The following is a 22,833-nucleotide window of genomic DNA, read 5'->3' on the forward strand; positions in this document are numbered from 1 at the left end:
TCCGTCAAAGTTTGCTTCATGGTGACATCACTCTGGTTTTAGGAGGGGTCTTCTCGTATGTCTTGACAGTTTGACCTACAGCATGCAGAGCTGACTGCATGTGCTTTGTTTCTATGTTGAAATTTTTTGAAACTCAGGCTTGAACATTAAGATAGATAGTACTATACAACTTCTTAACTTGTTTTAGGCACTTTTTACTGCTGTAATGCATGGGCTCTCTCTGGCTGTGTACTCTGGCTTCTTCCCACAGTCCAAAGATGTAGCTTATGGGGTTAGGTTAACTGGTGATTCAAAACTGCCCTTTGGTGTGAATGCAAATGCTTGTCCTTCCATGTTAGACTGGCGATCTGTCCAGGTTGTACTGCCCTATGGTAGCTGGTATAGGCCCCAAAACTGCTACCCCACAATCCTGATAAGGATAAGTGGAAGAGGATGGATGATTGCAAAGGAATCAGTTGTTAATTATTGTAGCCAGTATTTTTTTCAGAAGAAAACATTTCTTGAGTGGAAAGCCCCCCCCCCCCCCCCCCCCCCCCACACACACACACACACATGCAAATTAAAGACAGAAGCACAGGACTGCCCAGTACAGTTGCAAGAAGAGCACTTGGTCTAATCTTTGTGCCATCTTTTCTTTGTTGCAGGATCTTGATGAAGAAATGCCTCAGCAAGGCTCAGAAGCCATGCATTCTTCTTCAGTGCAAGATTTTGAAGAGGTAACATTGACCTAGGACAGATTTTAATGAATGTTTCTCATGCACGATGTGTACCTTACGCTATTTGCCGATAGTGAAATGGTCTATTCATCCTCTTGAGTGATGCATTTTTAGTAACTGTCAGATTACTGTTCTTTTGTCTTCATTCTCTATCTGTTACACACGAAGACTGAGACCAGCCAGATTCAGAAGACTGTGAGCTGCCTAACGCCGCAACCAAACAGCTTTCCAAACAATGATCTGGACCTGAAACATCCAGAGCCTGAAAGGGTAAATATAATCCAGTGTACCACTTAATGAACTAATAATTTAATCTATCATCATTCTTTATGGATGCTGTGTGTGTGTGTGTTTGGCAGTCACCTGGGTGTGATGTGATTTACATGGACCGTGGCTTGTAGGTCCTTTTCATTGTTTCAAAGTGCAAGTCTGGATAACATCTGAGTGTGTGTGTGTGTGTGTTAACCACCCAAATGTGACTTAGGAGGACCACACTGTTATTGGGGGACTCCGTCAAAGTTTGCTTCATGGTGACATCACTCTGGTTTTAGGAGGGGTCTTCTCGTATGTCTTGACAGTTTGACCTACAGCATGCAGAGCTGACTGCATGTGCTTTGTTTCTATGTTGAAATTTTTTGAAACTCAGGCTTGAACATTAAGATAGATAGTACTATACAACTTCTTAACTTGTTTTAGGCACTTTTTACTGCTGTAATGCATGGGCTCTCTCTGGCTGTGTACTCTGGCTTCTTCCCACAGTCCAAAGATGTAGCTTATGGGGTTAGGTTAACTGGTGATTCAAAACTGCCCTTTGGTGTGAATGCAAATGCTTGTCCTTCCATGTTAGACTGGCGATCTGTCCAGGTTGTACTGCCCTATGGTAGCTGGTATAGGCCCCAAAACTGCTACCCCACAATCCTGATAAGGATAAGTGGAAGAGGATGGATGATTGCAAAGGAATCAGTTGTTAATTATTGTAGCCAGTATTTTTTTCAGAAGAAAACATTTCTTGAGTGGAAAGCCCCCCCCCCCCCCCCCACACACACACACACACACACACATGCAAATTAAAGACAGAAGCACAGGACTGCCCAGTACAGTTGCAAGAAGAGCACTTGGTCTAATCTTTGTGCCATCTTTTCTTTGTTGCAGGATCTTGATGAAGAAATGCCTCAGCAAGGCTCAGAAGCCATGCATTCTTCTTCAGTGCAAGATTTTGAAGAGGTAACATTGACCTAGGACAGATTTTAATGAATGTTTCTCATGCACGATGTGTACCTTACGCTATTTGCCGATAGTGAAATGGTCTATTCATCCTCTTGAGTGATGCATTTTTAGTAACTGTCAGATTACTGTTCTTTTGTCTTCATTCTCTATCTGTTACACACGAAGACTGAGACCAGCCAGATTCAGAAGACTGTGAGCTGCCTAAAGCCGCAACCAAACAGCTTTCCAAACAATGATCTGGACCTGAAACATCCAGAGCCTGAAAGGGTAAATATAATCCAGTGTACCACTTAATGAACTAATAATTTAATCTATCATCATTCTTTATGGATGCTGTGTGTGTGTTTGTGTTTGGCAGTCACCTGGGTGTGATGTGATTTACATGGACTGTGGCTTGTAGGTCCTTTTCATTGTTTCAAAGTGCAAGTCTGGATAACATCTGAGTGTGTGTGTGTGTGTGTGTGTTAACCACCCAAATGTGACTTAGGAGGACCACACTGTTATTGGGAGACTCTGTCAAAGTTTGCTTCATGGTGACATCACTCTGGTTTTAGGAGGGGTCTTCTCGTATTTCTTGACAGTTTGACCTACAGCATGCAGAACTGACTACATGTGCTTTGTTTCTATGTGGTTTGAAACTCAGGCTTGAACATTAAGATAGATAGTACTATACAACTTAACTTGTTTTAGGCACTTTTTACTGCTGGTAGTGCATGGGCTCTCTCGCTGTGTACTCTGGCTTCTTCCCACAGTCCAAAGATGTAGCTTATGGGGTTAGGTTAACTGGTGATTCAAAACTGCCCTTTGGTGTGAATGCAAATGCTTGTCCTTCCATGTTAGACTGGTGATCTGTCCAGGTTGTACTGCCCTATGGTAGCTGGTATAGGCCCCAAAACTGCTACCCCACAATCCTGATAAGGATAAGTGGAAGAGGATGGATGATTGCAAAGGAATCAGTTGTTAATTATTGTAGCCAGTATTTTTTTCAGAAGAAAACATTTCTTGAGTGGAAAGCCCCCCCCCCCCCCCCCCCCCCACACACACACACACACACATGCAAATTAAAGACAGAAGCACAGGACTGCCCAGTACAGTTGCAAGAAGAGCACTTGGTCTAATCTTTGTGCCATCTTTTCTTTGTTGCAGGATCTTGATGAAGAAATGCCTCAGCAAGGCTCAGAAGCCATGCATTCTTCTTCAGTGCAAGATTTTGAAGAGGTAACATTGACCTAGGACAGATTTTAATGAATGTTTCTCATGCACGATGTGTACCTTACGCTATTTGCCAATAGTGAAATGGTCTATTCATCCTCTTGAGTGATGCATTTTTAGTAACTGTCAGATTACTGTTCTTTTGTCTTCATTCTCTATCTGTTACACACGAAGACTGAGACCAGCCAGATTCAGAAGACTGTGAGCTGCCTAAAGCCACAACCAAACAGCTTTCCAAACAATGATCTGGACCTGAAACATCCAGAGCCTGAAAGGGTAAATATAATCCAGTGTACCACTTAATGAACTAATAATTTAATCTATCATCATTCTTTATGGATGCTGTGTGTGTGTGTGTGTGTTTGGCAGTCACCTGGGTGTGATGTGATTTACATGGACGAAGTTTATTAGTTGATATCTGCAACTGAATTGAAAACACACCTTTCCAACTGTCCAAAACAAATAAATGTTGCAATATTTTGCTAACAGTGTCACAATCATCGTCTGGTGTGCACAACAATATCATCTTTGGACAAGTGCATTCAGTGTGTGGGACCGGTTTCCTCCCTCAAGTGGCTTGGCTTTAAGTGCAAAGGTGAGACATTTAGTGAATAGGTACAGTGTATAGTAAAAAGCATTAATAGAGTTCAACAAGTTAAGACGTGCTGAAATGAACACTGCTCCCTTTTTAATTAATGGGTGGTCACTTCTAATTAAAGAAATGCAGTATTACCTCATTGGTGCAGGACCTTGTAAAAATGGTATACTTGGGATTGTCCTCAATTCCCCATTCCATAACATAAACTGCTCAAAATAATAAAGGGAACACTTAAACAATGCGATGTTACTCCAAGTCAGTCACACTTCTGTGAAATCAAACTGTTCACTTAGGAAGTAACACTGACAACCAGTTTCACATGCTGTTTTGCAAATAGAGTAGACAACAAGTGGAAATTATAGTCAATTCACCATAATAAAGGACTGGTTCTGCAGGTGGTGACCACAGACCACTTCTCAGCACCTATGCTTTCTGGCTGATGTTATGGTCACTTTTGAATGCTGGCGGTGATTTCATTTTAGTGGTAGCATGAGACAGTCTACAACCCACACAAGGGGCTCAGGTAGTGCAGCTCATCTAGCGTAGCACATCAATGTGAGCTGTGGCAAGAAGGTTTGCTGTGTCTGTTAGTGTAGTGTCCAGAGCATGGAGGTGCTACCTGGATGTGGAGTAGGCCATAGGAGGGCAACAACCCAGCAGCAGGACCGCTACCTCCACCTTTGTGCAAGGAGGAACAAGAGGAGCCCTGCAAAATGACCTCAAACAGGCCACAAATGTGCATCTGTCTGCTCAAATGGTCAGAAACTGACTTCATGAGGGTGACTTGAGGGTCCAGCATCCACAGGTGGGGATTGAGCTTGCAGTCCAACACCATGCAGGATGTTTGGCATTTGCCAGAAAACACAAAGTTTGGCAACTTCAGCACGGGCACCCTATGCTCCTCACAGCTGAAAGGAGGTTCAAACTGAGCACGTGACAGTCTGGAGATGCCGTGGGGAATGTTCTGCTGCCTGCAACATCCTCCAGCATGATCATATTGGCAGTGGGTCAGTAATGGTGAGGGGTGGCATTTCTGTGCCTGCCAGAGAGCCTGACTGTCATTGGGTAACAAGATGAGGTCCTCGGACCCTTTGTGAGACCACATGCTGGTGCATTTGGCCCTGGGGTCCACCTAATGCGAGACGACACTGGGCCTCATGTGGCTGGAGTATGTCAGCAGTTCCTCCATGACAAAGGCATTGATGCTATGGACTGGCCCGCCTGTTCCCCAGACCTGAATCCAATTGAGCACATCTGGGACATCATGTCTCACTCCATCCACCACAAACTGTCCAGGGGTTGGCAGATGCTTTAGTCCAGGTCTTGGAGGAGATCCTTCAGGAGACCATCCGCCACCTCATCCCGAGCATGCCCAGGCATTGTAGGGAAGTCGTACAGGCATCTGGAGGCCACACACATTCAACTACACACTTTCATGCCACTCAACTACCTAAAGAACAAAGTATTTAATAAGAATAATTCCTTCATTCACATCTGGGATGTCCTTTTTTGGGGGGGGGAGGGGGATTAGCAGTGTATGTGTAGTCATTAAAATATCCTTAATGTGAACAGTTTTGTTTTTTTTTGTTTTTTCAGCATTTGACATTACTGCAATGCTTTGACAAAAAACTACTTCACTTAAATAGAACTGCAAAGCTAAATTAAGTCTATCAAAATGTGTTTCAGTTTGTTTAGGGGTCTGGCACAAATCTTGCCTTGCAAAATTGGCAAATCAGAATTGCCACCAGTCAACACAGGTGTGTATCCCATTCATATTTGGCTTGACTTTTTTTCAGTTTATTTTTTACCTGTCTAAAGTATTGATCAATTAAAAAAACTTTTGTTCTTACATTCCAGAAAGAAGAAATTTCTGAATATTCAGGGGAGGATGGATTGCCACATTCAGTTCTGGATCAAATATCAAGCGATGATGATGGCAACCACAGCATATCAGAAGAAGAATATGTGCCAGATTCAGAGTCATATGATGAAGATTCAGATGAAGACATCTCATTATTGCCAAGCACATCAAAAGGTCTGCTATGCCAAGATGACATCTCCAAAGCGCATGAACAATCAGATTCAACGAATTTAATCCACAACTTGACAAAGGACAAGCCACAAGATAAAAGTGAGCTTTGCGAAACTGAATCAGAAAAAATGACTTTAAGTAAAAGAAATTACTGCTATTTTTGTGGCAAACCACAAGCTAAAATTTCCCGCCACCTGAAAACGCACAAAACGGCTCCTGATGTTGTGCATGCATTTTCCCTGCCTAGAGACTCAAACGAGCGTAAAAGTCTGTTAGAGAAATTGAGAAATAAGGGAAATTTTAAGCATAATGCTGCAGTTTTGCATGGTGGAGTGGGACCACTGAAAGTGAAGAGAAGACCCAAGATTAAAGCAGTAGAGGGAAAGTTTGCTCATTGCTTTTATTGTCAAGGGATGTATGTTCGCAAGGATCTTTGGAGACATGTCCGCAGATGTCCTAACAAACCAAAAGATGACACGGATAAAGAACCTGGAAGAACCAAAGTACTCGGCCTGGCTTTAACTCTGGAGTCTCAGTGTTATCCGCAGGTGTCAAGTGGAGTCTGGAAGGTTCTTGCTGTTATGAAACAAGATGAGATTGCCTCAGCTGTGCGAAATGACTTTACTGTTATTCAGTTTGCCCAGTCCCTCTACAATAAACATGGACAAGACCCTACAAAGTATGATTATATACGACAGAAGCTTCGTGAAGCGGGACGTTTGTTGTTGTGTCTGCGCACAGAATTCTCAGTGCATAACATGGAAGAAGCTATTAAGCCTGCTAATTTCCAGAGAGTTGTGCAAGCAGTAAAGAAAGTTTCAGGTTTTGATGAAGAGACACTGTCATACAAAACTCCAAGCCTTGCGCTGAAACTGGGACATACACTGCATAAAATGTCTGACATTATCCATTGTCGTGCCCTCATGACAGAGGATGAAGCCCTAATCAAGTCCACTGATGCGTTCAAGAAGTTGTATGTCTCCAAATGGTCTGAGATGGTGTCTCACCGTGCCTTGAACACATTGAGTGAGGCAAAGTTTAACAAGCCATCAACATTGCCCTTTACAGAAGATGTTCGGATTCTCCATCACTACCTTCAAAAATCTGCAGAAAGTGCCTTTTGCAGCTTGGAGAACGAAGCCACAGCTCAGAATTATGCCCAACTTGCACAAGTTACACTCTCACAAATCATTGTGTTCAACCGAAGACGTTCTGGAGAGGTTTCAAAGATGCGCCTCAAAAGTTTTCTTGAAAGAGACAAAACAGCACTCCACACAGATGTTGCCATGGGGCTCTCAGAAATGGAACAGAGACTCTGTAACTATTTCTGTAGAATAGAAATAATGGGAAAAAGGGACAGAAATGTTCCAGTTCTGCTAACACCAAGCATGCTGGATGCTCTGTCACTACTGGTTAGTAGGAGGCCTGACTGTGGTATTTGTGCCACTAATATCTACCTCTTTGCAAGACCCCGATCAATGAGTCATTACAGAGGAATGGACTCCTTGCGTGTTCATGCACACCAGTGTGGAGCAAAGCAGCCTGAGTATCTAAGATCGACACAGCTCAGAAAACATGTTGCCACACTCTCACAAGTCCTTAATTTGAAAAACAACGAACTTGATCAGGTTGCAGATTTCCTGGGTCATGATATCCGCGTTCACCGCGAATTCTACAGATTACCAGTTCCCACAACACAGCTGGCCAAGATTTCCAAACTGCTTTTAACACTGGAAAAAGGACAACTTTCCCAGATCCAGGGGAAATCACTGGATGAGATCAAAATAGAAGGTTTGTATTGAAAGGAGCAAATATTAGGGCAGTAGTTGAATATTATGCTTTATCAACCGAATTAAAACCTAAAAGCACAGACCATTCTGTTAAATGTCCATGATTTAAGGTTCTTGAAGTCTATTGTTTCATCACTTTGCAACATTTGGCAAACTGCAGAGTGGTGGCCTTAAATAGTAAAACTATGTACTATAATTTCCAGTATTTGTTCTGTATTTTGTCATATCTCGTTGTTAATGTGAGGTTTTTGGGGGGTTTGTGTTTGGTTTTTTGGGGGGGTTTTCCCACAATTTCTCAGATGAAATTGCATTAAGTGATGCTGAAACAAAGGACAGTGAGAGTGAATCAGATGATGATGACACAGCACTCACAATGTTGGCGTGTGGCACCAGTGAGCCTGTACATGCAGTAGCTGATTCCACAAACACAGCGCAGCTCCAAGACACTGTAGATTGTGGTAAGTTACCACTAGCTTGGTTTCTGTGGATAAAATGTTTGTTACAAATATTAAAACTTAATCAAATTGTGTAATCAGCAGATGAAGGACCACTCACAATGCCTGCAGCAAGTGAGACTGCTGCTCCCTCTGAAGGTAAGGGGTGCAGTTGGTTCTCTAAGCTTATTATTGTTTCATCACTTTGCAACATATGGCAAACTGCAGAGTGGTGGCAAAAAGTCACTTGGATGAGTGACAAAATGTTTCTCCCACTGAAAACGCTACGTCCAGATTAACAGAATCAACGTTTTGGGATTTACTTACCTGGATGATTGAGCATGCATCAAGAGACTTTTATTCAACTTTTTATTCAGTCTTTTATTCACAGCGGAACACTAAATGTCTCATTTTAGAAATTTGATAAATTTTCAAAGAGAATTTTAGCTCGTTTTGATATTGATGGTAGCAACACATTTCAGAAGTTAGTACAGGGTAGCATCCATTCTTTTAACCACCAAATGTTTTTTGTTTTTTTTGTTTGGTTTTTTGTTTGTTTTAACTACTACTACTTTATATATCTTCCAGAGAAAAATGCTGCTCAATCCCACAATTCCCGAAGAGCTCCCAAAAACATGTGGTCCAAGGCTGAGGTTGCTGCAGTGATGAGGCATTTTAAAGACCACATAAACAAAGGGAAACTAGCCACCAAAAATGAATGCAGTCATTGCAAATTGGTAGAAGATCCGGTGTTGGCAGGAAGAACAGTTCAAAACATAAGAGATTTTGTAAGAAACAGAGGATTAACTGCAAAAAGGCAGAAAAAAATGAACTAAAATAACTGTTTAGAGAGCTGTGGTTTTACATCTTGGTCAGATTGCCAATTGTTGTTAACACTGATGTTCTGTTTAAAGAAAAAAAAGTTCTTGTTAAATACAGAAGTAGTTTGTATTTCATAAGTTTTACATTTAATTTATTTAGGGTTTTTTTTGACGGGTTATATTTAAAATAAAAAATTATAAATGCATATTTTCTCCCCTTAATATTTACCTTTAAACTATTAAAATTCATTTTAAATGTTTTTAATTTTTCTGTTTTCTATATTTTTATATTTCTGTGGGAAGCGTGGGCATTTTTGTCCATAGATTTCTTTTTTTATTTATGGTTAAAATTAATGTTCAGATCCAAGAACACTAATAAAATGATGTTCCAGTAATCCTGTGTCCTGTCAGATGTGTATTCATGGTAATGATGAGCTATTTACATATTACATCATTGTCCCTTTAAAGACCCAATATTGTTTTTTTTGGACCTCATAAAACACATTGTTGTCAAGTGGACAATGTCTCCAGAAAACACAATAGAGTCTGGTTGGTGTGTATCAGTGTATCTAGACTTCTATAGGGAGTGTATGAGGTCTGAAGTGACCCAAATTTTTTTCAGATTTTTTCGAACACTTTAACCTCGCTCCCTTGGCTCTAAGTCCTTTCAAAAGGGTAGTCCACTTAAACCACCACCGGGCGGATTGACGTAGTATAGTCCCGCCATACCACATAGACCCGTATGTGTGTGTGTGTGTGTGTGTGTGTGTGTGTGTGTGTGTGTGTGTGTGCATGGAGGGAGAGGGGGTGTAAGTGGATATGTAGCAGAGGACTTTTTAGAACTTTTAAAAGTTGATTGTTTTGTAATACTCATAATACGAAAACCAAGCCAATGTAGGAGTAGGTTTAGCGCTTACATTTCACATACAAACACACTCAGGCATACGCACATTGTTCTCTTTATGCACTTGCAATGAAAGTGTTTATTGTTGGCCCTCTAGTGTTATTGCCACACTTGCTTGTATGCACAGTCAAGATCATTTTGCTTCCATTATTGCCTCAGGCTTCATGGATTTCTGTGCACAGATCCAGACAGAAATCTCATTTTTCCCCCATTTGCACTTTTTTTCCTCCAGCAAAGTAACAAGAAATGGTAGAATTGCAAGCATTTTGTACACTGGTTGAATTCAACACTAAAGATCTTTTTCACAAATCTGAGCCTTTGTGGTGAATGCTGCCTGCAGATTGCATAGTGATTTATTACTATTATGTTACATCATTACTATTTTTAACTTTATGCACAGTTAAAGGTAGGGATGGGTACCGGTGTCCGGTGCCATGATGGCACCGGTTCTGACATAAACGGTAGTAACCAGACCGAAAAGCAGCGCACATTTCGGTGCTTTATTTCGGTGCTTTTTTTTTCCTGAGCTGTGATACACTTCTAGCCAATCATTTTACGTTTCCGAGGATAGTAGGCGGGGCCAGGTACGTACGTTCTGTTAGAGCAGAGCTACAGATTAAAAATGTCCAAGGCGAAGCGGTCAAAAGTATGGCTGTACTTCACAGCAAAATATGCAAACTCAGCAGCAACAAGTGCTTTAAGCTGATACTGTGATACTGTCAAAGGAGGTAACACCAAGAATCCGATTAAACAGCTGGCGACGCATAGCGTTTTTTTTAAAAGCCGAGAAATGCACCGTATTTGATAGCTTGCTGCGAGACCTCACACCGAGCACGTCGGGTGGGTTGCCAGTTATCGGACCCGGAGCAACATCCCCCAAAAACCCGAAGAGGAGAGTCCTGGCCCCTAGCCCTGCCAGTGTAGCAGAAATGATGACGGGTGATGATGCAGCAGCAGCCGTTCTTCTCTGCATGAGTAGCTTCATGTTGTTCGTGTGTAATTTACGTTGAGTAGGCTAACCACGTTATTACATTAATGCATGTAAGGTGAACTAGCAAACATCATCATAGCTACATGCGGCTGTCTTCTTGTTTGATGGCAGATACTCCCTTCACCCTGGCCAAAAAGGCTAAAATGACCAAAGAAAAAGTGGGAAACAGCTGAACATGAGAGGTTTTTGGACAAAGTTTGTGTTTTTTCCATTGTTTAAGCACTGCTTCCAGCCAAGAGTGATACCATATATGCCACATAGCTGCAGAAAAGGCTAACATTGTTATCTTTTTACAAAAAAACCCAGCTGAACATGAGAGGTTTTTTGACAAAGTTTGTGTTCTCCATTCTTTAAGCACCGGTTCGAGCACCGTTTAAGCACCGGCACCGTTTCAAAAGTACCGATTTGGCACCGGTATCGGATAAAACCTAAACGATACCCATCCCTAGTTAAAGGTGTCTTTAAATGCCTAATTTCTAGCTGTATTTTTTATGCAGTTATCTTACTGTGCTTAATATTGTTGAATTGAAGTGTGTTAGATTTCTCTTTGTCAGGAGGTTAAATGGCCTCCTACTCAAACTCCACTCTCTCTCTTGCTGTAATTGGATCTAGTTGAGCTAACATGAAGTGCTAAATGAGTTAGCAGCTATTAGACACAAAGAACACTGCGAGTGAGGGCAGAGGTTATGTGTGCATGTTTTAGTGTGTGTGTGTGTGTGTGTGTGTGTGTGTGTGTGTGTGTGTGTGTGTGTGTCTGTGTGTACATGTGTGTACATGTGTGTACACACGAAACGAAAGACTATGTTTTTTTATATAATCAATTAGCATATCTTATTTATTAATGTGTGTATGTCACTGTATAATGTGTGTGTGCATACATGGTAGCCAGTGACATACTGCTATTATAGCTGCAAAAGAGTGAGCATGATAAGCAAGAGGTGGTGACAGCAACATGAAGGGAAAACTCAATATCTGTCAATGGATAGCAGTACAGAGAGGTGGGAGGAAGACAAGGAGACAAGATAGATGAGGGGTGGAAGGAAGGAGGGAAGAAGGAATTACTGATGAGAAAGCTAAAGGGAGCAGTGCAAAATAAAGCTGGAGAAACAGGAGGAAGGGAAGAAAACAGACACAAAGAGAAAAGGAGGGAAATGCAGAAAGACGAGGGAAATGAGGAAAAGTTAAGGTTGGTCTTTAGGTGATCAACATGCATGGGGAGAATAAATATAAGAATAATAGGAAAAGTGCAGAGAAGGCAAGGGCAAAATATAGATACAGTGTCTCCCATTATTGTTTTGTCTAAGGCAGCGTCTCAGAAAGTTTGTGCGTTTCCCTCTAAGCGTTCTGCGTGTAAAGCGATTGTCACCCCCACTGGGTTTCTTTCTTAAAATGAATATTAAAAACAGTGTAGGGAGTGAGATGATGAGAAATGTTGAGTGCAGACTTGCATAACCAATAAACAAAGAGAAGAAAGAGGAGCGAAAGGCAATAATGAAGGGGAACATTTTTAACAAATGAAGGGGATTTGGAGACTCTTAAGTGAGTGAAGAAAGCATGGCATCTGCATTTGTTTAGGGAATAAGCTATACTGTACCTTGAGAGATTGAAGGAGAAGAAGACAGAGGGAGGGAACGATGTTGGGCATACAGGAAGAGAGAGAGAAACATTAACTTGGGGAAGATGGGAGTTAGGCACCAGTGGTTTTTGTTCTCAAACTTGGGGCTTAGGAAAGCATGTAATAGGGTGAGAAACAACATAAAGGGTAAGTTAGATTATGCAATGGGAATTCACTGCGCTGCAGTTATGAGGATTGACAGGAAGGAAGAAAGAAAATAGTTGGACCATTTTGATCAAAAACAAGACTACACCATTGTTTCAGCTGTGGGGAAATGCTCGACTTATCTAATCGCACACTGAGCCTGAAACATAGACACAAGACTTCAAGATAAATCAGACTCTCGTCATTTAAATCAGACTCGCCTCATTTACATTTTCTCCTCCAAACGTATTCACGCAGCAGTGATGGCTGCAGCATTAGTAATATTTGATGTTAAAGTTTGTTAAAGACTATTTTAATTATTTCATGTGATACATGTTTTTTTTTCCTTTAGTGTTGTAGTTTTGCTTACATTTCAAGGCAGCCAATAAGCTCTTTTGAGAGAGAACAGATTACATCTGACCAAGGGAAGAAATTACGTGTAGTAGGTGAGCCCGATTACCACCAAAGATGTGAAGACAATCTGGCAATGACCCAATTACATGCATTAATTACATATATACTGCACGCTCCATGAAGAGATGCAGATCAGGTGGGAGGGAAAACGCCCAACTCCTAGACGCCGCCCTGAGGCGGACCATTCCTCTCTAGAGGAAGCGGAGAGAGAAACAAAACAGTTTCCAAAAAACAAAAAGAAAGTGAACTACCCTCGCATGACAATGCTGGAACATCATTGTATGAGTTTATGGGTGTCTGTATGCGTTGAGAAGCTGCAGTGGAGGGTGTAATTATGCAGTGATGGCTCTTGTTGAGCACAAATGTTTATTTATGAGGAAAAGAAAGGGAATAAAGTGCCTGTATCCCCTTCTTGTAACCATAGTTTATGCAAGTGTATTGTTTGGATCTATGTACCCACATATGGTTTATGTACAGTATAACTATAGAGATGAGATACCTGTGCATGTTTGTGTGTGTGACAGACATTCTGATTCTGATACAGTGTTCTCCTTTTTCAGTAAATTAGGTAAAGAACTGTTACTGCTTTTAGCATTTGGTTTGTGTCTTTTTTTTCTTGTTTGCTAAATTGGACGGCTGTTTTCAGCACTGATGCAACAGAACCACAAATGCACTGATAGGCTCTATACTTTTGCTTTTGGCGTTCTCCTACACAGCTTTAATGCCTCTGTTTGCAACAGCTGTGGCTGGATGCATAATGTTTTTGAGCTGTCCATACATCTCTTTTCTGCTTTTTCACTTTCAGATTATTATAAAAGATGCAGATGTCATCATTGCTCAGTAGTTTGAGGTTTTATAGAAGAACAGTGCTTGATTTGACATTGGTCATGATCATTTTACATGACATATCTTTTTAAATTAGATGAAAAAATAAACGCTTGTCTGTAGGATGTAACTATTAGTTATTTTCACCAGAGTTATTCAGACTTTATTCGTTAGCTGATTGTATTTCTGTCTGTTTACCACTTTTGGGACATAATTGATTGTCAGTTTGAATGCTTAATGTCACCATGAAAAGCTGCTTGACTGAAAATAAGGGAAGGACAGAAAGAAGAGAAGCCATCAATACATTTACATGCTTTCTTATTAATCTGTATTCTTCTCGAGGCATAGAAAATGAAAGAAGACGGGGAAAAAGTGTTAATGAGAGAAAGATAGAGAAAGATGAAAGGATGTCGTGGTAACTGGGTGGCTTGGAGAGAAAGCAAGGGAGGGTGGACGGTAAGGGTGGGAGAGCACAGTTACAGGGTGAGAAGGGGACTTAACCAAAGAGAAAGAAAGAGAGAGAAACCGACAGAGGACAGAGGACACACTCTATTGGCTCTCAGCACGGCCCAGGGGTAATTTCCTCTCCACATGAGAAATGCATGCTGGGATATGGAATCACCTCCAAGGGAGGGTAATGATGCATTGCCAGAACCTTGGCTCTGAGGCACAGCTGTGTGTGTGTGTGTCTGTGTTCACAATATGCACATGTGAACGTGTGTGTGTGTGTGTGTGTGTGTGTGTGTGTGTGTGTGTGTGTGTGTGTGTGTGTGCATCTGTCCTGGCCGTCATCCCTGCCTGTTCTGGGTAAATTGCCCATTGTAGTTATTTTCCCTTTTCTGAGGTGGCCTCTCTGTGTGTGTGTGTGTGTGTGTGTGTGTGTGTGTGTGTGTGTGTGTGTGTGTGACCTTGGGATAATAACAACCCCGTGTATCTGCCTTCTTCCCTGCTACAATGAGCTTCATCCTGTATCTGAGGCCTGGGAGACAAAAGGATGACCAAAGCGAGACAGGCTATTAATGTAGATGAGTTGCCCATTGCATACTTACACCTAGAGGCACTAATGCAAAATTCTATACTTAAGCATTTAGACGTTGGCAAAAAATGTCTTACGCATAAGAGGTTAAGGCTAAACTTCAGCTGATATTTGGCTGTCAGGGAGAGGGAAACCAAAATATAAAGTAAGGTTGTGGTTGCAGGACATTTTCTCACTATAAGTATGTGCAATGTCCAGTCAGTAATGAATCTGTCATGGACTTTTGATTCATTAATTGCTTTATTTTTAATGCTAATTACTGCCACTAACACTTTTTAACTGAAATTCATCAAACCTTATACATGAGTGCACATGAACAGAAACGTACAAATTCATCTATAGGGTAGGGAATGTGTTAGGATGGGATATGGCTCCGCTCCACCACCTCTCTGCTGCTCTGCCTCCTGACACTAGTGGCATTTGGGAGGGATTATGGGAAAATGTCACACCAGCGAAATTACTGTATATCTTCTCTCCTCCCCATGCCTCACTTCACTTCACCTCTTCTCTGGCTTTTACTTGAGGAGAACACAGCCTAATCATAGCCAACAGGCCTAATGGTACTCTGGTAGAAACAGTGCACTGATACAAAATTAAATGTCAATTTACAAAAGCTTATTATAGTGCTAATCTTTACCTTAATACGTGTTACTATGAATCTTAAAAAACAAACAGTATACTTTTCACAGACAAGAGCCGAGTCACTTATTTTTATGTTAATTTGTGCTTAAATCATTTATAAGAAGTTTCTATAAATGTTTGGCTGCAGGCAAAATCTCACCTGGATAGCTGTGTGTTAGGCTCAGTCTATAGTCCAGTTTCACTATGTAATTATTTTTAACTCTCCTTCTAAGACACTAATAATAAGATTTAATTTTTCTTGTATTTAATTATTATTTTTATTAACTCTGGGCAAAAATGTCAAGCAGCCATCGGTATCTTTCCACAGTACTCTTCATGGGACTGTTGATGTTAAGGTCAGCAAGTTGTGCCTCTCGTGCAGGAGAGGCATCTTGACCTTTTAGCTGAGTTGCTTCAGAAAAGCAAACGAATGGGGTTCTGCAATGACCAGTGAGCTACTAAGATGCAGTGTGTGGCTGAATCTGTGAGAAAGATTTACATGAGAAATGAAAAAAAAGAAGATCGTGGATCTTTGTTATGGTTGCTGTATTACTTTCAAACGCAATAGTTTTTTGTTTTTGATCACATTTAGTCATGCATTCATATCTGTATTTACCTGCTCCAAAAGCACCTGCGGATTCCAGTCCTGTCATGATACATCCCACTGGAAGAGCTCTTACTGAAATAAAAAGCACTTAGACACCCACTGAAGCGCTCACACCCACACATATGCACACAGAAACCAATATTAACAATATTATACTTAATCTAATATCTATTTGCCATGCTAATTAAAAGGTACTGACTCACTGGTATGTTGCCAAACACTTTCCAAGCATAAAGCAGAACTAACCGGACAAAGGAGTATTTAAAAAAACAAAGGAATTTTTTTGGTTTTAAGTCTAACCATAATTTATGAGAACACACTACAGTTATGACCTTAAACACAGTTTCTCCGCATCTATTAGTGCTTGGATGTCCAGTGGCGGATCTATGACAGGATTGTGATTTCTTCCTTCAGCTGATTGAATCTGAATCTGAGCGAGAAAGTGAATTAGTGGTATTTAAAACTCTTTTTTTTTTAACCAACAAAGTGCTTAAATAAAGGCAAATCAATCATTCTGCATCTGTGTTTGTTTTGCATAACACTGAGCTATACAGATAGAAAGATTATGTGAATTCAGCCAACACATATGCTACAGAGACATCAGATTGATGTGCTTTTGATTGGATTTTGACTGATTGAAAATTTGGGAAAGGGAACTAAAGAGGAAGAGAAGTTCAAAGAAATGCACGTGACAAAAATCAGAATAGCTGCTCTAGATAGCTTTAGGTGTTTTTCTCACTAGTTTCACTCCACTACAAAGACGTCCCTTTTAATTTGTCTTCTGTACGACAGGCCAGAGCTTGATGCTTCAAGTGTAGTCTATATTTCCATGTCCCACATGTTTTTAATTCAACCCCATGTGGCAGCAGACAGCTACAGCTTATAGATTTGGTGCTGTAAAGCTCAGTGTAGCACCTTTTCAGAGCCGATGTAATGCCCATAACCCCTTAAAAGTACCAGTGGGGCTGCTCAGTAACCACCGGAATGTGTGCAGCTGGATGCTTTTGAAAAAGCATCCATGCTCCATGAATCATCTCTTGTCAAATAAAGCAAAACATATTTGTTGATGACACATCACTGATAGTAGCCATTGTTAAGAACCCCCACAATAGTTATTTACTGGGAGGAAAAACTGTTCTATTTGCCCTATAAAAATAGGTGTTTGGCTATGCCATTATAATTTTTTTGTTTCTTTGTTTGTTTGTTTGTTTGTTTTCATTCAGGGAAATGCTCCTGTTCTCATCATAAACTTGCCTTCCTGGCTTTCGCTCTGCAGAGTCAGTTCTGTTTTTTTCACTAAGTTATGATAAAATAACACAGATTCATCCGAGGGCCTCCGACTGAATGCAGAAACTCATCTGTCATGCATCCATTACTCTCATCATCTCTCTCTCCATCACTCCATCACAGCTCTGCAGGTCTGATGGGCTGGGAGGTACAGACATCCATCCAGAACAAAGCACCAAGTGTTTTCTCCAGTTCTTTCAGTGTAAACACACAGTTGTTCTCCCTCCTGTTGTCCTTTGTGTCTATTAAAGTAGCAAATCACTTCTCTGTCCCTCTCCTTGTTCCTATCAATCTTTTCTCCTTCTTCTTTCCACTGCAGGGTAAAAAGTGATTCCTTAGACTCTACTTACCACGCTTACAATAGTTATATGCGCATGTTTGTGCTTCTGTGTGTGTGCATGCACTTTCATATTATAAACATTGGCTTTGCTATCAGACAGACAGATGCTCGATCATGACTCAAGTCCAATGCTAATCTTGGTAAAATGACGGCAATAAAAAGAAAGCACGGCGAATTAAGAAAAAGTTGCAAGGCACATCTTCATGAGTCATTTCACATGTTAGTGTTATCTTATCCCTCTTGAAGATGTGTGTGAGTATATTCTTGTGTTTTCATTACATCAATAAGTAACATGTGAATTCATGCGTGATAGTGTTTGCTTTTCCCAAGCGTACATTTTGTACCTTTTCTGTATCCCCCTGAATCACTTCACTGATTTTACAGTCTTGAAATGCCATTTGTCAAAAAAGCCTGAACCTTGCAGAATTGTATGTTTGTATATATGTCAGTCAATATTAGAAACAAATAAATGTAATCCAATCTATGTTCATTCTGTTGAAATAAATGCCATTGTAGGGTAAAGGACTATTTATTGGTTCACTTACTGTGTACCTTTAATACTTGTAACAGTAATCAATAATGACCAAGTGTTCAGTCAGTCCAAAAACAAGATGGAAAAAAAAAAAGAAAATCAACGAGAAGGCAATATTTTGGCAATTTCAAATACAGGTTTTTGCCTCATTGTTTTATGTCAAACAAGCTGTCAGAGCTGTCAAGCTAGGTCGTAATTTCACACCTATCCCATCATGGGTTTTGCTTTCATGCCAGCAATCGTTTTGCAAGGACGGGTGAACTTGCAGAAAATAAAAGTTTTCTCACCAAATTATACCATTTCAGCGGATTCAGTCATCTGCATCATTGAAATGTTGCTCACTGAATATCATGAAGAAAATAAACCCCATACCTCAGATGAATGAGAGAGGTGGAAAATAAAATATCACTGCTGTCATCTATATTCCTCTATGGAAGGAGTCACACTTTCTATAGTTTTTGTGCATGCTGCTGTGAAATCTCGTGTTTTTTCTCTTTTATTTTATTGTATCTCTATAGCACCTTTCTGTGTGTTTATAGAACACACGACACACTTTGTGTTCAGTTGACCCAGAGTGAATAAAGCATCCACTCTGCCATATTGTTTGACCCCAGATATGTTGGAGCTTCAGCTCGGTGATGTTTCTATTGCTCAGCTCTGTTCCTTATTTCTCTCTTGCCTCCATCCCCATTTTATTTGAAGTGGATGACTGCTTTTAGCCTCACTTAATCCGTTTTTTGTGTGTATGTGTGTGAGAGAGAGAAAGTGAAGTCTTAAGGAGTTGTGTTGCTTTATGGTGCACAAACATACTAGGAAAATGTCAAAAATCTTTAAATGCAGACTCAATTTTGAGACATATTTCCTTTTTATCATCATTTCAGACATTGGTTATATCAGTTTTAGATGCAGAGTTCACAATAGTGAAATCATGTTTGTCATTGTCTGAATTATTTATTTTATCAATGTTTTAAACCATTTTACTCATATTTTTTTCATTTATGTCTTCTACTCCTATCCTAATGCTATCATTTCCACAGTCAGCCTCATTATCTGCCCGCTCGCTCTGTTGCTTTTAAGCCGCTTTTTTTTTTTTTTAGCAAATCCTGAAGTGATAGCACTCTGTGTTGCATTTTTGCTCCATTGAGATCTAATGAGAATAGCAGGTGGATAAACTAATCACTGGTTTATTAGTTTTTCTCTGCTGATTACACTCTTTCCCTCTCACACAAACACAAACGGGTTGCACACAAAACAGCACTGAAATATTAACATGCAAACACCCAAACTTATACAGTGCCCAAGGAGGATTTAGTCACCTTAGGGTGAACTGTAGGACAAGTAAAGAATTAACCAGTAATGCTGGGATAAGAGCTAAAATAAAATAAAATTTCACTTCTTTATATTTCTCATCAAATGATTTTTTTAAATAGTCCTGATCAATAGTTTTTCTTTGAACATTGGCTGCTTTTTCACTTATTTTAAGGCTAGTCCTCATATCTGAATATTTTCGGATGAACAAAAGCTCCAAAGCCGTGCGATGTCCTTCAAGAAGTCTAAACAACTATTCCTGAAGACTACTTAAAAGAAAATAAGAAATCTGGCAGACAAATAGTTCAGACTATACTGAATAATAAAGGCAGTTATACCAAATAAGACTTTCAAGCTTGTTAAAGTTGTACAAGCTTTGTTTTTGTTTTTTTTCTTATCAATTTCCATGCAAGTTTGCATTTGTTTCAATAAAGCTCTGCGCCTGTTTCCCATTTTCCAACCCAGCTTTCAGCATAGTTTTTGCATGTGACTATAATGATTGTGTGTAACTCAAAATTGTGCACAAACACTTCCGATATAGATAGAAGTCTGAAGCCACTGCAGCGCTTCAAATTTCCAATTTATATTTTATCATTCTCTAGGCTTTTAGTTCAGGTTTAACTTCCCCATCACAACCAACCCTCCCTATGATAGCAGAGAGTGTATTCAAAAACAGAGTGATAAGAGAAAGAAACATAAGATGTTTGAGTACTGAAGTAAATGTAGAGTGTGTTTGAAGGATGCACATGCTTGTGTGTTTCTGTAACTTAGAGAGAGTGCAGGGGGAAATTACAGACAGAAGAATTTGTTTGTGTGCGTGCATGTGTGTGTGCATGCGTGTGTGTACATCTGAGTGGATCTGCCAAGTCATCTCACTTGTTTAATGTCAGGGCAGGTCTCTGACCTCTACAGTAAGTGTCTGGTTGTGTAATGTGAATCTGGTAGTGGAAGAATGGATTTACACACCCACCTTTTTCTCTCTCACACACGCTTTCACAGAGCACAGTTGTGTATCATGACTTTAGAGGGCATTGCATTGAATCACATTCATATCCTGAAGACTTAGAGTAACTGTAACAATACCTAGTACCTGACTGACCTCACCCTACTGTGAATGTAACCTTAAACTGACTTTGAAATGCCCTCACCTTAAAATGTAATGATTTACATACTGTCAGCCCATTAATGTGACTGTGCAAACAACATTTTTATGTCTTACACACATGACAAAGATAGTTTCACAAGTAAATCAACACACATTTAAATGTTAATATTTTGTTTGACCTTATTGTGATAGCTACATGGCAAAATAATATTGGATAATTTGTGGCTGGTTAACACACATAGACATATGAACTGACACTGTGACACCTTCATTAGCGATAAGGTATGAAGGTACATTTGTTGGACATGGACACACACTCACACATCTGCACGGACGAGCATCCTCATTAGCATCATGGCAAAAAAAAAATAGTCCACCCATCCTGTTTGTTATTCAGTGGCAAGAGCATGATTGCAAATCAGGAGGCAATTTTTCCAGCAGACTCTTGTTCGTCCACCAGCTTAATCCTGTGCCTACACTTTGAATCTCTGAGTATTGTGGATGGGGATTTGATTGGTCAATTTTGTTCACTTTTGGTTGTATCATGGCAGAAGCTGGAGTGGCAGTTCTCAGTGTTATCAGACATAATTGCAGTGCAGTCTGTTGACAGTTGGTCACTGATATCAACCCTTTCATCAAGCTGTAAAAAAAACAGAGAAAAAGAAAAACAACAACACAGTCTAAAGAAGGCTCGGTTTACTCACCTTAAATCGGGGTACTCAAACTAATCACACAGAAACTTTAATCAGCTTTAATGGGGTTTAATGATGATGTTCAGAGCAGTACACTGACCTTTGAAGAGGTGGAAGTGAATAGATAATTTTTCTGTAGAGCTTGGTAAATTAGTACAAATGGTGAAGAATGATATTGCAAATCAGCCATTGGATGAAAAACCCCCCCGCTAAAAGTAAAAATCAGTGATCATTTTTCATACATTTATTTATGTAAACACACACACACAGATACACTTAACATAGCACTATGTTACAATAATATACTGTTTATTAATGATGAATGTAGTCACTCTTGTATCACCATGTTGACTGGCACCATACTAGCTTTTTGAAACAATTTGCGATGAGTGAAATGTGTGAATCTGATGGTGGAATAATAAATATAAATAATAACAATAATAATAGGGAAATAATAACAATATAACAAATCGTAGCTTACCGGTTATAAGGTAAACCTCATAATTGTTTACATGACCTTACTGTAAACATACCCTGCTTTATGTCCCCTTTGACTGTAATTAGAAGCATAATTTAAAAAAAACACCAGATTTTGCTAAATAAGACTTTAAATATCAACTGAGACCAGTGACTTGTTTTTGTTTGTTTGCTCATAACCAAAGCAGGCATACTCTGCTGACCATTAGAAAAAAACAGATTTAACATGCTTCGTTTGTTCTAATCGACTTCCATCTTTTACATACAGTCTGTTGTTAGATTGTATATCACAGTACAACAATATCGTTATCCAATTGGAAAAGTGTCATGAGGGTATCAGATTAAGGCTGACTCCTGGTTCGGATACAGTACAATACACAGCTCAATCTTAATGAGCGTGGTGCGATACAGTGTAATGGTCTAGGTCACCTCAGCACCTACTGGCCCATTTAATGAATGTTTGACTGAGAGTATGTTTCACTGGTCTATTGTTTGGCTGTGTAAACATCCAGTAATTGCACCCTGCAACGGGGGAATAGTACCACCGGGCTGAAAATTACCGATCAGCAAATGCGGGATAATGGCCGTGTGAACATGTGTGTATTTTTTCCTCTTTGTAGTTATGAGGAAGCGTATTTGTGTATTCAAAGACACACAATCATGCATGTGCTATCTGCAAGTGTGCACACTTGTGTGGTTATGTCTTGCGTGCATTGATGTTTGCGTGCGTGTGAACGCTCTCCTTTGTTCACTTACAGTGTGTGTATAATACGCTGTGCACGTGCATGAGTGCACGCCCTTTTCTGGGCGTGTAAATAAATGAACACCTGTCTGTCAGCCTAATGCCCTATTCGATTATGCCTCCGATTCTGTGTGTTCAGCTAATTGCAAGGACTTGTGCTGGCGTTTGTGTTTTCCTTACCCTGGCAAATCGCTCTGTGGCCCTGCACACTAATGTTCCCCTTCAACAACCTCACCCATGCAAACTTCACAAACACATATCTGCAAGCACACAGTCTCTCCCAGTTGACATTTTCTACATTTTAATTTTCAAGTGGCCATACTTATCCAGATCAAATTACAAAAAGAGAGCAAAGTGTAAAAA

General features: G+C 40.1%; 2 protein-coding genes across 4 annotated transcripts in view; both read left to right on the forward strand.

Annotated features, from left to right (window-relative positions):
- ctnnd2a (catenin (cadherin-associated protein), delta 2a) overlaps positions 1 to 22,833 on the forward strand; it is a 265,108-nt gene that overhangs the window by 156,428 nt on the left and 85,847 nt on the right. The gene's annotated exons all lie outside the window — the stretch shown is intronic.
- On the forward strand, positions 3,334 to 9,225 carry LOC112436187 (uncharacterized). Its single transcript, XM_076888088.1, has 7 exons — positions 3,334 to 3,431; positions 3,645 to 3,750; positions 5,440 to 5,510; positions 5,611 to 7,576; positions 7,875 to 8,033; positions 8,115 to 8,168; positions 8,598 to 9,225. The coding sequence occupies exons 4-7, from the start codon at positions 5,914 to 5,916 to the stop codon at positions 8,843 to 8,845; spliced, it is 2,124 nt and encodes a 707-aa protein (XP_076744203.1). The 5' UTR covers positions 3,334 to 3,431; positions 3,645 to 3,750; positions 5,440 to 5,510; positions 5,611 to 5,913; the 3' UTR covers positions 8,846 to 9,225.

Source organism: Maylandia zebra, linkage group LG9, assembly GCF_041146795.1.
Source record: "Maylandia zebra isolate NMK-2024a linkage group LG9, Mzebra_GT3a, whole genome shotgun sequence".
NCBI lineage: Eukaryota > Metazoa > Chordata > Actinopteri > Cichliformes > Cichlidae > Maylandia > Maylandia zebra.

Excerpts from the sequence above, each read along its gene's own strand:
- LOC112436187 (XM_076888088.1), top strand. The coding sequence starts at position 5,914 with ATGACTTTAAGTAAAAGAAATTACTGCTATTTTTGTGGCAAACCACAA. Across the intron at positions 7,577-7,874 it reads GGATGAGATCAAAATAGAAG|ATGAAATTGCATTAAGTGAT; the intron begins GTTTGTATTGAA and ends ACAATTTCTCAG. Across the intron at positions 8,169-8,597 it reads GACTGCTGCTCCCTCTGAAG|AGAAAAATGCTGCTCAATCC; the intron begins GTAAGGGGTGCA and ends TATATCTTCCAG.